The 15,921-nt window shown below is 39.2% G+C and overlaps 1 protein-coding gene across 5 annotated transcripts in view; it reads left to right on the forward strand.

The window, feature by feature from the left end:
- The window catches only part of Rnf111 (ring finger protein 111), a 78,802-nt gene that overhangs the window by 48,687 nt on the left and 14,194 nt on the right, over positions 1 to 15,921 (forward strand). For 3 of the 5 annotated variants that reach the window (XM_041679601.1, XM_041679605.1, XM_041679602.1), the window contains exons 6-8: positions 4,757 to 5,076; positions 8,445 to 8,700; positions 13,939 to 14,287. In XM_041679601.1, the coding sequence (XP_041535535.1) occupies positions 4,757 to 5,076; positions 8,445 to 8,700; positions 13,939 to 14,287 (925 nt within the window). The remainder of the gene's footprint in view (positions 1 to 4,756; positions 5,077 to 8,444; positions 8,701 to 13,938; positions 14,288 to 15,921) is intronic. The other 2 variants (XM_041679603.1, XM_041679606.1) reach the window with 1 other exon arrangement.

The raw sequence follows: 15,921 nt of genomic DNA on the forward strand, positions 1-15,921 counted from the left end.
CTTGAATTTAATGTGTTGTATGTCACCAAAATAGTTTAGCTCAACTAAGAGAACTTGAGGAAAACCAGGTAGCTGATAGGGAACTCATGGACAGCAAAGAGAAGGTAGATAAATTAAATTTCATCAAGACTTAAAACTTGTGTATCAAAGTAATATCAAGAAAGTGAAAATCCATAGAATATAAGAAAAATTGTCAGTCATGTCTAATAAGGGTTCTAGTTCCCAGAACACATAAAGAACTATGAAATAATAAAAATAAAACAACATAATTTTAAAATAGACTATGAATTTGAACAGATAGTTTACAAAGGCCAGTGAACAGTGAATCCCATGCGCAGTTGATTAATGATATGAGATTAAATCAGTGTTGACATACATGGTTGCATCACACCTACACAGGTGTCCATAATTTAAAAATAACAGTAGAGAAATTGGAACTCTGGTGACGGATGTTGGTAGAATGCAGGAAGATAAGCTGCTGTGAAAACCCTGACTGTTCCTCGTGAAGTTCCAGAAGTTACACTCCTAGGCATATTCTGAAATTAAGATGGGGATAGTTTTCAAGGTTTCAATGATGTCATTTATTCTACTTTTGTTGCCCCTCGTTCTTCTGGCATTAACGATAAGAAACATTGCTTAACCCAAAGGTCAGAAAGAACTCTTTTCTGTTTGTTTGGCTTGAGCCCAGGACCTCGAATATACTGAGTGTGTTTTCTATCGCTGAGCTATATATCCAGTCTAAAGAGTTTTGTATTTTTATCTCTGATTATAGTATTTCTTGTGTTTCACTTAGCAGTTATATTGCTGGCTGTCTTGCTTGCTTAAGGCAGCTTGTTGTCTGTCATGGACAGTGGTACAAACAGAAGCTTTCTAATAAGGACAGATCAATAGATGCTATAGCTCATAAATTGACTATATCAGTATTTTTAATGAGAACACTTCATGGTGTAAAATACATTTTGCTTTTAATTCTGATAATATCTCTGTGAGTTTCATTGAGCAGTCTGGAAAATTACTTAATGGCTACTAAATGGCTAGATTCAGTAAGACTTTCTTTTCTGGAAAATTGAAGACAGAATTGAGAACTATCCATGGAGAGATTTCCCAAGGATGTCTTTCATATACCATGAAATTCCTTGGTATTGATATTGCATTTCTCAATTTTATATGAAATCTCAAAGTTAAATATTTTGATTGGAATCAGTAGCATCTTTCTTCATTCACTTCTCTCTAGTAGTGTTAGTAGTCATATTCCTACCTCCATTTCATTATCATCCTAAGCTTTAATTAATTAACTAATTTCTTTTCTATTTAGTTTTTTTTTTTTTTTTTGTGGCAGGGTTTCTCTGCATAACAGCTTTAGCTGTCCTAAGAACTCACTCATGTAACAGGAGGAGTGGGCTGCTTGTCATCCTGGCTGCCCAGCTAGCTTAACCCCCAAAATAATCACACAGAAATTGTATTAATTAAATCACTGCCTGGCCCATTAGCTCTAGCCTCTTACTGGCTAACTCTCACATCTTGTTTAACCCATTTCTATTAAATCTGTGTATCACCATGTGATTGTGGCTTGCCAGCAAGATTCTAACCTACGTCAGTCTCAGGAAGGAGATTCATGGCCTTTGCCACTCTGCTCTTCTTCCCAGCATTCAGTTCTATCTACTCTGCCTATCTAAGTGCTGCCCTATCAAAAGGCCAAGGCAGTTTCATTATTCTGCCAATGAAAGCAACACATAGAAAGAAAAACCTCCTACACCATTTCCCCTTTTTCTGTTTAAACAAAAAGGAAGGCTTTAACTTTAATGTAGTAAAATTACATATAACAAAACAGTTACAGTAGTTATATCTATTTTATCTTTTATCATAACAAAGGAAAACTATAATAATAACTATCCATTCTTCAACTCCATCAAGGACTCCAGAAGGATATAATATTACCTAAGTAAACAAGAAGTAAGCAACTTCCAAAACTCTAGAAATGACAGAGACATCTCGCTGCCTGGACAGTCACCCAAAGTTTTTCTGTACCATTGGGGCATCCATCTTCAGCCTACAGGCCCATAGTATCCAGCAGACATTTCCATGAAACAGGAAATTTTAAAGACAGTTCAGTCACTTTCTTCTGTGTCCTGTAGAATGTCTCGCAGACTTTTTCATGAAACAGGAATCCCAAAGGATCATCCCACCTTTAGGCAAGTTTAGCAATCATCTCTCTGTGGGTTCTTGATGTCCAGTTTATGCATCAGTCCAGGCGAGAGCAGTTTCTTGCCCAAATAGCTAACCAACTCCATAAGAAGCCTCTTAGATGCCCATCTTCCTCTAGAAGTAGCTGGTGCTGCCAGGAGCAGATGTGTCTCATTGTCATGAAAAACCCTACGTTATTAAAACATTTTAAATGCCATATTCTGTAATCTATGAAAGATATGAAGAATGCCTGTCTAATTGAAATATATCTCTATATATCTAGAAAATCTAACATGACTACAAGCTTGACTATTATCGATGATTATCCATTAACAACCTATATTTTCTAATTATACATTACATTTTTAAATGATCTACACAATCACAATACCTTAATCAAGTGCAGAAATATACATATAACAAGATTGGCCTTAAATTTATATTAATAAAGCAAAATCCATACCAATGCAAATTATTCATATCTATATCACACTCACTTTGTACAACAGTCTGGCCTTGAACACAAAGAGATCCGCCTGCCTCTGCTGCTTTCCAAGTGCTTGGATTAAAGGCCACCATCACTGCCCAGCGATAGCTTTTGTTCATGTATTATGTATGACCATTTGTTTTAGTACTTTCTAAATGTTTCATTTTTTAGGTATTAACTTCACTGTATTCTCTGAAAGTTCATTTTGATATTAGACTATACTTGCCATCTTTGAGACAGATATTTGTCCCAAGACAAATTGTTCTGTAGAAACCTGATGGGAATGTCATTTCAATTTCTACTTCCCATGTGTTTCCCTGTTTTATACAGATTTTCAGCCTTGAATCACTTAAGTCAGTTAATTAGACTCATATCCAAATTCCTAAATGGTGATGACCAGGTGCCATGAAGGCTGCTACCTCCACAAGTTCTGTGTCCCTCAAAGAAGACTGTTGATAGTAACTCACCTCGGTGTCATGTTGGTTCTCTTTCTTTCCCCTCCACAGTTTTCTAAAACTCTTTCCTTTTTCTCAGGGCTTTCATCCCCCTTGGGAAGGAAATTAAAGAATAAAATTCTTGGGCATGTGCTCCTACAACACCTGATGTTAGCCTTTGTAAAAGCCTTTGTGTCTTCATGCCTGCAGTTCTTTCCAAGTGCCTTTTCCACTACCAATCCACTGTCTGTTAGAATCTCAAGTCTGTGTTCTGTCTCTAGACAGAACATTATATTCCCCTTGTCTTCGCAATCTTCACCAGTTCCATTTCCTAGTACCTGTATAGGTACTCCTGAGTTGTCTGTGTGTACTTAATATGAGTTGTTTCCATTTTATGTTTTTCTTTTATTACTAAAATATTTACTTTTCTCTATTGTGTGTGTATGTGTGCACACGTGCATGGTGAATGTGGAAGTCACAGGGCAACTTGGGGAAGTCAGTTCTCTCCACAGTATGGGGTCCAGGAATTAAACACAGGTCCTCAGACTCAGTGGCAAGTGCATTCACCTAGAGTGACTAAGCAGGCACTATACGTCTGGTGACAATCTTCTTGTCTTCTTCCCAGGCCTTTCCTTGGCCCTCCTGTTCCAGAATTGCATTGTTTACACCCATCACCAGGAAGCTGGTGACTTTCATCCCGTGATTTAAAAAAAACAAACACCATTCTCCTTGTTTTAAACTTTATAGCTAACCATTCTTGGACCTCTCCCCTGGACCATTCGGGGGTCACCTTCAAACTTACCATACTCAGCATAGCTCACTTCTATAGCATGTGCATGTGCTTGAATTATGCTTCCCATCTGCTGTATTTATATGTTCAGCAAATAGTCATTGAGTTGATACTGTGTTATCACGTGTTTTTCTCCCACTAGGATAAGACAATCTTCATTCTAGCATTCAATATATAACATGTGTCCCCTCCACTATAGAACACATAGTAAAAAATAGTAATAATAATAATAAGATTATAAAAATAAGCAAATGAAAAGATTGGCAGATAGTGGTCCAGTCAGATATTCATTCACTGAGGTGGATGGCCTCAAGTACAGGTACCCAACCTGTGCAATGTGGGAAAGTGATTGGTGATACTGACTGGAGGGATTCATATCTTTTCCTTTGTAACATAAAGTATAAGAATTCACATGATATTTCTGAAAATTTATTGATAACAAGTATTAAAAAAAAGATAATCTCTTGTCAGATTTATACATCATGATACATATGCACCCTCTGAAGAATTTGTATTTTCAGAAAAGTCTTAGTGGAGACTACACAGAGTTGCATACTCTGTATGTTAAGCATATGGCACCATCACATTCATATTTATTTTAAAAATTACATCAATTGATTGATTTTTTTGTATGTGTATATGCATACAATTCAGATGACAACTTGAGGTAGTCGTCTCTCCTTCCACTGTGTAGGTCCCAGGGATATAACTCAGATGGTCAGACTTAAGCAGCAAGTCTGTTAACTCACTAATGAATCTCACCATCCCACTGTCACATTAAATCTTACTTACAGATTAATACACAGTACTTATTTTTGTGACATGGTATTTGATCATGATTTGCATTTGTTTCCGTTTAAGATGACTCGAGGAGAACTACATCCAGTGCTGTTCCGGAAACGGGCCCTCCTGCAATGCCAAGGCTCCCTTCCTGCTGTCCCCAGCACTCGCCATGCGGAGGGACTTCACAGAGTCACCACGCATTAGCACATCCTCACGCAAGTTGTTTTCAGCAACATGGCCACCATTTTCAGCATCACCACCACCACCACCATACTCCCCACCCAGCGGTCCCAGTTTCTCCTTCCTTCAGTGATCCCGCTTGTCCTGTGGAAAGACCTCCTCAAGTACAGGCTCCTTGTGGTGCAAATAGCAGCTCTGGTTCCAGCTACCATGACCAGGTGTGTGGCTTTCACCCATAATTTTCTCTCTTCTCTCTTTCCCTCTCTCTCTGCCTCCCTCCCTCCCTCCCTCCCTCCCACACACACGTTGTAATAGGGAGCGGCCGACTACGTTCCTGGCACCCGGCCACCCGCACGGCTAGCTTTACCCGAAATAATTACACGGAACCTGTATTCTTTTTTTTTTTTTTTTTTTTTTAAATATTTATTTATTTATTTATTTATTTATTTATTATGAATACAATATTCTGTTTGTGTGTATGCTAGCAGACCAGAAGAGGGCACCAGGCCCCATTACAGATGGTTGTGAGCCACCATGTGGTTGCTGGGAATTGAACTCAGGACCTTTGGAAGAGCAGGCAATGCTCTTAACCTCTGAGCCATCTCTCCAGCCCCCCTGTATTCTTTTAAACACTGGTTGGCCCATTAGTTTTAACTTTATATTGGCTAGCTCTTACATATTGATCTAACCCATTTCTAATATCCCTATAACACCACAAGGTGGCTTACCAGGAAAGATCTTAACCTGCATCTGTCTGGAGTGGGAGAATCATGGCGACTGCCTGACTCGGCTTCTTTCTCCCAGCATTCTGTTCTGTCTACTCCGCCTAATTTTCTGTCCTATCAGGCCAAGCAGTTTTCTTTATTAGTTAACCATTGAAAGCAACAGATAAGATACAAGACCCACCTCCATCATTTCCCCTTTTTCTGTTTAAACAAAAAAGGCTTTAACTTTAACATAGCAAAATTACATAAAACAAAACAGTTATCAAGCAAGAATTACAGTTACAATATTTTTATCTATTTTATCTTTTATCATAACTAAGGAAAACAATAACTATAACTAACCATTCTTCAACTCTATCAAAGACTCCAGAAGGATATAATATTACCTAAGCAAACAAGAAATCCAAAATTCTAGAAATGACAGAGACATCTCGCTGCCTGTACAGTCACCCAAAGTTCCTCTGTACCGTTGGGGCATCCGTCTTCGGTTGGGCGCCACTCTGTTGTAATAGGAGTGGCGGGGCTGCATTCCTGGCACCCGGCCGCCCGCACGGCTAGCTTATGCCCCGAAATAATTACACAGAAACTGTATTCTTTTGGACACTGCCTGGCCCATTAGTTCCAGCCTCTTATTGGCTAGCTCTTACATATTGATCTAACCCATTTCTAATAATCTGTGTAGCCCACGAGGTGGCTTACCAGGGAAGATCTTAACCTGCGGCTGTGTCGGGTGGGAGAATCATGACGACTGCCTGATTCAGCTTCTTTCTCCCAGCATTCTGTTCTGTCTACTCTGCCCACCTAAGGGTTGGCCTATCAAATGGGCCAAGGCAGTTTCTTTATTAATTAACCAATGAAAGCAACAGATTAGAAAGAAATCACTCCCACATCACACACACACACACACACATACACTTGTGTTGCCTTCAGAAAGAGTTTCCAGTGATGTGTGTGTAGTGCTGTCAAAGTGAGTATAAGTCATATTCTTGAATGCTAAAAGGGACTAATTTATTGTGAATTTAAATTAAATCTTGGTGTAGAAAGTTTAAATTATTACAATTCTGTTCACTTTAGAGCAGTGTTTCTCAACTTGTGTGTCGTGACCCCTGTGTGAGGTGGGGGCGGGGGTAGGACGACACTTTCACAGGGGTTGCCTGAGACCATCAGAAAACATAGATTCCTAACAGTAGCAAAATTATAGTTTTGAAGTAGCAACAAAAATAATTTTATAGTTGGGGATCACCACAACATGAGGAACTGTATTAAAGGGTAGCAGCATTAGGAAGGTGAGAATCACTGATTTAAAGGAAAGGTTGGCTTAGTTCACAGTTGTCTTATGTTTAACAGTCTGGTACTAATAGTATGAACCCCAGAATCACCCTTTCTGCCTCTCCAGGGCTGAGGTTATAGGTGTGCACTTAACTTGTCATGTGGTTTCTGGAGAAATCAAACTCATAGCTTCCTAGCCACATGTGACTCTTTGGAGATAAAATCGTTAGTGTGTCGGCTCAAAGACAGGTATATTAACCACACCTGGCTTTACTTTCTTTGGATAGCTACAAGTATACTGAGCCTAACTGGTAGACAACATCTTTAAATTACTTAAGGAGGGGGGCAGGCAATTCTTGCTTTAGAATTTGCTTTAGAGTAAGATCCTAGTATTTGCTTGGGATTTTACTTCGGGAGAAGTTGTTTTTTAGAGACAGTGTTTCTTTGTGTACCTTTGGCTATCCTGGAACTCACTTTGTAGACCAGGCTGGCCTCAATCTCCCAGATCTGCCTGTCTCTGCCTCCAGAGTGCTGGGATTAAAAGTGTATACCACTATTGTCCAGCAATTATTTAGGGTTTTAACTAGCACATAGTTGTGTATATTCCTCTGTGTAGTAATTTGATACATGTATATATAATGCATGGTGATCAACAGAATAGCCTGCATGTCCATCACAAACAGTCATCATTTCTATGTAGGGAACTAAAGACTTTTGTAGTTATTCTGAACTACTAATTGTTATTAATGAAAGTTACCCTAGTGTGTACTTTGGACTTTTTAAGTCACATGCTTTGAGGAGAGAAAATGTTAACTTTTCCTAACTCACTATGTAGATCAGACTAGCTTCTAACTTACAGACATCCTCCTGCCTCTGTCTCCTAAGTATCACCATGCCTTGAGCCCCCCCCATAAGAGTTTTAGTTGAATGTTATAAAATAATGCGAAAGTTTGGACACACAGGTTCTAATAGCAAGCATGCTGTTCAAGGAGCACTACAGTTCTGATTAGAGTTTAGAGGAAAGCAGGTCTGCTTTCAAACCCTCTTTTCTTTTGGTCTCAGTTGTGCATAATGTAATAAATAAATCTTTAAAACGTTTTCAGATTATTTTATGTTTATGTATATATTCCTACTTGTCTCTGTGTACCACATTCATGCAAATGTTCAGGGAGGTCATAAAAGGAGCATCAGATCCTCTGGAACTAGAGTTTCAGGTAGTTGGGAACTACTTACTGTGGGTGCTGGGAATCAAGCCTAGGTCTTCTACAAAAGTATTGTGTTTTTAACCAATGAGCTATCTCTTTAACCCCCCCAAAAGTCATAAATAACATATTAGTTAAATGTTTATCTTGTATCTTATACTTCATTTAAATAGAGCCGATTTCACATTTTATGTGTAAAATGCTAATTTTAAAGTTTAGGCTTTGTATGGTATTATCTTTGTGTTTGATTTTTCTCATACAAAGAATTACCATTTCCAAATTATTTGAATATCTGGTTTTCCTAGAGAGCACCAGGGATATTTTGTCATGTGACATGAAATATTTTTATAAAACTTTAGAAAGGTAAACTCTTAATTGTTCTTTACCCAGCAGGCATTGCCAGTTGATCTGAGCAGCAGCGCTCTCAGGACTCATGGAAGTGGGGGTTTCCATGGTGCATCTGCCTTCGACCCCTGCTGTCCTGTCTCTTCTTCCCGAGCTGCAGTCTTTGGCCACCAGGCTGCTGCTGCCCCGACTCAGCCTTTAGCAATAGATGGCTATGGTTCAAGCTTGGTTGCGCAGCCCCAGCCCCAGCCACCTCCACAGCCTTCTCTCTCATCATGTCGGCATTATATGCCACCTCCTTGTAAGTATAAATTTTATGGGCAAAGAAATAGAGTATGTAAATGAACCTTGTAATTCCTCCATTGAATTAGAGTAATCATAGTTTGTCATTTATTTGGCTTAAAAATGGGAATTACTTTTTCCATACAGTTGTCTGTGAAGTTGAGATGTATTGAGTAGCACCTTACATTTGTAAGCAAGGAAGTTTTAAGGTAAATACTTTAGTTTTTAAGAGTAACAGAAGAAATGTGAAAGTTTTGTAATATTTCTAGGCACAATAAAGGAAATTTTATTCAAAATTCTCAAATTTTATTCATAGAATTCTGAGTTAACTAAGGCATAAGAGAGGGCTTTGACAGAATGACTTGCTGTTTGGAAAAAGAATTGTATGTTCATTTGTTATGAGCATCTACAACTACTCGGCATGGCAACTCTAAGGAAATTGGAATCCATTAGATAGCCTTAAATTGATAACTCTCCTTGAGCTATGTAACATAGTACCTTGATTGAGTCTCAGCTAATTATGAAGTTGAAGCTTAACAAATACTTGGTGTAGTAAATACAAAGTTTAAGCAGTTTTCATACTATAAGTGACAAGTAGATCTGGTTTTTTTTTTTTAACCAAAATTTCTTTTATACAGAGTATAATTGCATTTCTACAAGGTATTATAGGTAAAGTGTTGTATTCATAAATAAGCTAAGTGAAACGCTATACAATAAAAGAAACATCAATGGGGCAAATATAAACATGAATGAAGATTTTCCTGATTTCCCATGTTTCATTGAGCATCAGAACCCACCAATCTGGCTGGGCAGCTGTGGCACACGTTTTTAATTCCAGCATTAGGGAAGCAGAGGCAGGCGGATTTCTGTGAATTCGAGGTCAGCCTATATAAACTATATAAACTGTTTATACAGTGAGTTTCAGGACAGATAGATCTGTTTACACAGAGAAACCCTGTCTTGAAAAGCCTAAATAAAACCAAACAGCCGATCTTTTAGTCCTTTTCTTGAACTTTATTCTGTATCCACATTCTCTACATCTCATTGGATCCTTGGATTTTACTTCATTTCCAGTGTGACACTCTCCACGAGTATATTATTGGCTGTTGCTTTGGGGATTGAATGTCTTTCTGGATGTCCATTGTTAGTGCCACCGCAGCTTGAAGAAGCTTCCCTTCTCTGTGGCAAGTGGAGCTTTTAGGAAGCAATTTCATTTCTTTTTTTTTTTTTTTCTTTTTTTGGATTTTTCGAGACAGGGTTTCTCCGTAGCCTTTTGGTTCCTGTCCTGAAACTAGCTCTTGTAGACCAGGCTGGCCTCGAACTCACAGAGATCTGCCTGCCTCTGCCTCCCGAGTGCTGGGATTAAAGGCGTGCACCACCACCGCCCGGCAGGAAACAATTTCAAAAGGAAATTAAACATTAATGTGTAATTGATAGGCATCTATATACTTAAACAGATTTTTCTGATTGGTGAGAACACCCATAACTTCCAACAGAAGATGGACTATGGTGGTGCATGCTCGTAATGCCAGCACTTAAGAGTTGGAGGCAGGGTATTGGGAGGTTAAGGCCAAGCTGGGCCACAGAGCAAAACTTTTCTTCTGCTTCAAAAAGAGCAAAAACTGCTGGACATTGTGGCACATGCCTGTAATCATAGCACTTGAGAGGTTGAGACAGAATAATATCTTAAGGTTGAGGCTATTCTGGGCTACCTAGTGAGACCCTGTGATGAGAAGCCAAACCAAAACATAATTAAAAGTGACTGAAAAGGAATGGGAATGAATAGCAGGTAGCCTGTATAGGCAGCAGTCTGTGCTTGTTACATAAGTCATCTCTTAGAATGCTCACTGAAGAGGTAAGGGGACCCATTCAAAAACAGAACTGACTTTGTAAAACTTGTAAGTGTGGTGTGTTGGAAAGCTCTGAAAGATGCTTGGTGTGAGTTGGAGAAAGGTGATTAGGAATTAGAAATAGCGTAACAAGTAACTTCTTTGTCACCTGAGTTCTGGAGCTGTGTGCCCTCTTGAAGAGCAAAGCGTTGATTTAATAAAAAAGACTTTCAGAAAAATTGTTTGAAACATGAAGGTGGGCAAACAAAATAGTTTTAAAAATTATAAACCATTTTGGGAGTACCACCACTCCAGAGGCAGAGGCAGGTAGATCTCTGTGAATGCAAGGTCGGGCTACATAGCAAGACCCTACCCTATCTCAAACTAACAAATAAGTAAATGGTGGAAAAAAATAACCAAATAAATAAATGATGTATTAATACAACCAAGTGTTCCCCTGCCCTCCACACATATGCCCTCAGGTGTGCCCACTGACACACAAATAAATACAGTTTTACGAATTAAAAAATATAATAACTTGGAGAGATGGCACAGCACTGGCTGGTCTTCTAGAGGGCCCAGGTTCAATTCTCAGCACCCACAAAGCAGTTCAAAACTAACTTGTCTATAACTCCAGGGAATTGACACCCTCACACAGACATATATGCAGGCAAAACACCAGTGTATACAAAATACAAATAAATTTTTAAAAATTGAATTAAAAAATGACTTGAAGATAGTCCTCTGTTGATAAACTATAAGGTAACCATACTCCAAACTAGAGCACTATATCATCCTCAAATGACAGGTTAGGAGAGGATGGTCAGTAAAGTGCTTCCCATGCAAGCATGAGGACCTGAGTTCTATTTCCAGAACCCATGGAAAGCTTAGTATAGTGGCATGTGCCTACAATCCAAGTGCTGGAAGATAAGGTTTATTGGCCAACAGACTTAAGTGCACTGAATCAATGAACCCCACTTCCCAATGTGAAAACCTCTCAACAAATAGAGTTATCCTATTTAGGGTTTCTATTGCTGCAATGAAACGCCATGACCAAAAGCAACTTGAGGGGGAAAGGGTTTATTTGGCTTACACTTGCACAACATAGTCCATAGTCCATGAAGGAAGTCAGGACTAGAACTCAAACAGTACAGAAACCTGGAGACAGGAGCTAATGCAGAGGCCATGGAAGAGTGCTGCTTATTGGCTTGCTTCTCCTGGCTTGCTCAGCCCACCTTCTTATAGAACTCAGGACCACCAGCCCAGGGATGGCACCACCTACTATTGGCTGCGTCTTCCCCCTGTAGTCACTAATTTAAAAAATGCCCTACAGCCCGATCTTAGGTAGGCATTTTCTCAATTGAGGTTTCCTCCTTTTAGATAACTCTAGCTTGTGTCAAGTTGACATAAAACTAGCTAGCACAAAAGTTAGTAAGAATGACACTTGATGTCAAACTTTGGCTTACATACACACACTAGTATGTCCATGTGTGCACACACACAAAAATGTGCAGACTCACTAAAGAATACTGTTCTGCTGGGCATGGTGGTGCGTACCTTTAATCCCAGCAATTGGGAAGCAGAGGCAGATGGAGCTCTGTAAGTTCGAGGCCAGCCTGATCTACAGAGCAAGTTCCAGGACAGGCTCCAAAGCTACAGAGAAACCCTGTCTTGAAACACACAAACAAACACACTTTCCAATGAAATGAAGTTTGTACTAAAATCCAAGGTTTCTTATTTCTGTTTTTTTTTTTTTTCCTTTTTTCACTGTGTTGATCAGCTTGGTTTGAATTTAAGATTCTCCTTCAGTCTCACCTTTCTAGGAGCTGAGATTGTAGATGGCACATTCTGCATAGATTGACTTTTTTTTTTAAAAGTCAAGTAGATGCAGGTTTTTTGGTAAGAGAGATGAGTATTCCAACAATGACTTAGAAATGTAAAGATTTTTATTGAAGATATGAGAGAAAGCATCTTGTTAAGGGCTTACTTTGTGGCATTTTCCTGACCTACGTGCCTTATCTGTCTGTAGCACAGGCTGGGACATGAGGTGTGGAAGGCAAGGTCAGCAATAGAAGTGTTGCACACTCGTGTTTAGGAGACTGAGATTCCCTTTCCTCTGTACAGCACTCTGACGGTAAATCATTAAGGGAAGTGATACATGTTTAGGAAGTAGCTGCATGCTTGAATTCCAGCACCCAGGAGGCAGAGGTGGGAAGGTTGCAAGTTTGAAGTCAATTTGGATTATGTAGCAAGGCACTGTATCAAAAAACAACAAAAAGTTATAATTAATGGAAAAACATTTTCATTTGTATTGTTGTGTCCTGTAGTCTTCCCCCTCTCCAGTTTATGGACAGGACAACTGGCTGCAGAAAAACAAAAACTCATTTGATAGGAGAATAAAGAGAATTTGGAAAAATGTCTATACTTTTTATTACAAAATTTCCACAAAGACAAATAGTACTTTAAATAAATAGGAAAATGCCAAATAAACAGTCTAAGAATACAAATCAATAATTGTGGGGAAAAAAAGCAAGTGATTAGAAAATAAATTATTTTTCTTATCATATTTACCTTTTTTTAAAAAATGTGCATTGGTGTTTTGCCTGTATGTCTGTGTGATGATGCCGGATCCCCTGGAACTGGAGTTACAGACAGTTGTGTTCTGCCATATAGATGCTAGGAATTGAACCCTGGTCCTCTGAGCCATGTCTCCAAGCCCTCATATTTACTTAAAAATTTTAGGCCCAGCACTCAGGCGTCAGAGGCAGGCAGATCTCCATGTTAGAGCCCAGCCTAGTCTGCAGAGTGAGTCCTAGGACAATCAGGGCTATACAGAGAAATCCTATCTCGAAAAACAAAAAATTTAGGGCCCTGGAGTGATGGTTAAGAATGTATACTCTTCTTCCAGAGGACCCAAGTTTGGTTTCTAGCGCCCACGACATGTAGCTCCAGCTCCAGGAGTTCCAGTGGCCCCACAGGCCTCCATGGGCACCTAAACATACAGCAGTCACTAAGACACACACACACCCCACATGTCTAAGTAAAAATAATGAAAATTAAATCTTTTATTAAATGTTAGGTTGATTGTGTGAGGTCAGTTTATACGTATACTATGTCTTATAGATGAGTATATTAATTATGGTAACCTTTACAAGGGTGTTTTATTAGCAGCTATCTGTATTTAAGGTAATTTTTTCTGATAGAAAACTCATAAATTTTACTGTATATGTGGTCTGAGAGTGCATGCATGTGGGGAGGGGGGAGCGAAGAGGGAACAACACATAGGGATGTCATCTCAGCATTTATCAGTTTTTATCAGGGTATTTTTTCCAAAAATTTTAGTTCGGTCTCATAATAGATTGTTGTACATTGTAATGCTGTTAATGAAGTAGATGTATATGTATTGACAGGAAACACTTTTCTTGCAGATGCTTCCTTAACAAGACCACTGCACCATCAAGCCTCGGGTTGCCCTCACTCTCATGGAAATGCCCCTCCTCAGACTCAGCCTCCCCCTCAAGTGGATTATGTTATTCCTCATCCCGTACATGCTTTCCATCCTCAGATATCTTCTCATGCAGCATCTCACCCTGTGGCACCCCCACCCCCAACTCATTTAGGCAGTACAGCTGCACCCATCCCTCAGCATCTTCCTCCAGCTCACCAGCCAATTTCACACCATATTCCAGCCCCAGCACCTCCAGCCCAGAGACTGCACCCTCATGAAGTGATGCAGAGGATGGAAGTTCAGAGGAGGAGGATGATGCAGCATCCAACGTAGGTCTCCTGGTTTTAAGGAAATTGTGCTTGCTTTCCTTCTTGTTCCTTTGATCTTTCACATATGAAATCTTTTGTGTTTTGAAACTAGGTTTCACTGTACAGACCAGACTGTTCTTGAATTTATGAACCTCCTTCCTTAGCCATACACCATCATACCTAGTGGGTTTATGGTCACATAAAACAAGACAGAATTACTATAGAAAATCTTTAGTGTCTACCACTGGCTGAGCTTTATCCCCAGCTGGAGAGTTGCCAACCATAAAATAACTTTATTGTGTCCTATCCTGCATTGTATATGTTGACCATGTGAGTGTCTTCAAGCAAATAAGTCTGTGTTTCTAATGATTGATATCAACTTTGATTCTGAAGAACAAGATTGAAAAATGTCTAAGATTTGATTTGATTTGATTTATCATGTTATTAATAAGAGGAAAGAATAGTAATAGAACTTTCTAAAACTGGGTGGGTGATGGTGGCACACGCCTTTAATCCCAACACTCAGGAGCAGAGAAAGGCAGATCTTTATGTGTTCAAGGCCAGCTTGGTCTACAAAGCTACTTCCAGGACAGCCAAGGCTACTCAGAGAAACCCTGTCTTTAACAAACAACAAGAAGTTTCAAAAACTGACATAGAATTTGGCAGTGGTGGCACACGCCTTTAATCCCAGCACTTGGGAGGCAGATATAGGCAGATCTCTGTGAGTTCAAGGTCTACAACATGGTCTACAAGAGCTGGTTCCAGGACAGGCTCCCAAGCTACAGAGAATCCCTGTCTCAAAAAGAAAAAAACAAAAAACAGAAACTGACATGAAAGCTTGGAGTATAGCTCAGTTGGGGGAAGGGGTTGCCTGGCATGCTTGAAGCCCTGAATTTAGTACTCTGCATTGCATAAGGACTAGGCATGATGCCCTACTTGGAGGTGGAAAGTAGAGGAGGATCAGAATTCTATTCAAGACCAGCCTGGGCCACATAAGCTCCAGTCTTAACAAAGTCTTAATAACCTTCTAATAGTATAGTCCCCCATATTTATAATAAGAAAATGTTTTCTTTTGACAATTCAGGATTTGGTATTCACAATCATCTGATTTATGAATTATTAGGACATTGGGTTGTGGCCCAATGCACTGTCAATTTTTGTAAATAAAGTTTTATTAAGAAACAGCTTAACTTTTTTATTCACATATTGTCCTACATTTTTGGAATGACAAAGACCTACCTGGTTAGTTTTTTCATAGATCGTATGACTATAAAACATACTGATGTTTTAATGGTCAGCCTTTATAGAAAATGTCAATGAAGCCAGCAAGATGGCTCAGTGGATAAAGGTGCTTACTGTCAAGCCTGAGAACCTGAGCTTGATCTCCAGGGCTAAGTGATGGAGTGAGAAAACAGATTCCTGCAAACTGTCTTTTGACCTGTCTCCAAGGGGCGGTGTGTGTGGGGATGGGGTGGGGGGGGACTCCTCATATTCTTATTAAAATGATTGGATTTTTTTAATGATTGTAGTAAAATAAAATTTTCTCTTGTCCTGCTTTATATGTTTATGTGAAGTAGCTAACTGGTTTAAACACACTTTTTAAAGTTTTATTTCCATTCTGCTGTTCTCCTAATTAAAATACCTATTGTAGAAGT

The sequence above is a fragment of the Microtus oregoni genome, unplaced genomic scaffold (assembly GCF_018167655.1).
Source record: "Microtus oregoni isolate MIOR12 unplaced genomic scaffold, Mior012 000032F_ref0000030, whole genome shotgun sequence".
Taxonomy (NCBI): Eukaryota; Metazoa; Chordata; class Mammalia; order Rodentia; family Cricetidae; genus Microtus; species Microtus oregoni.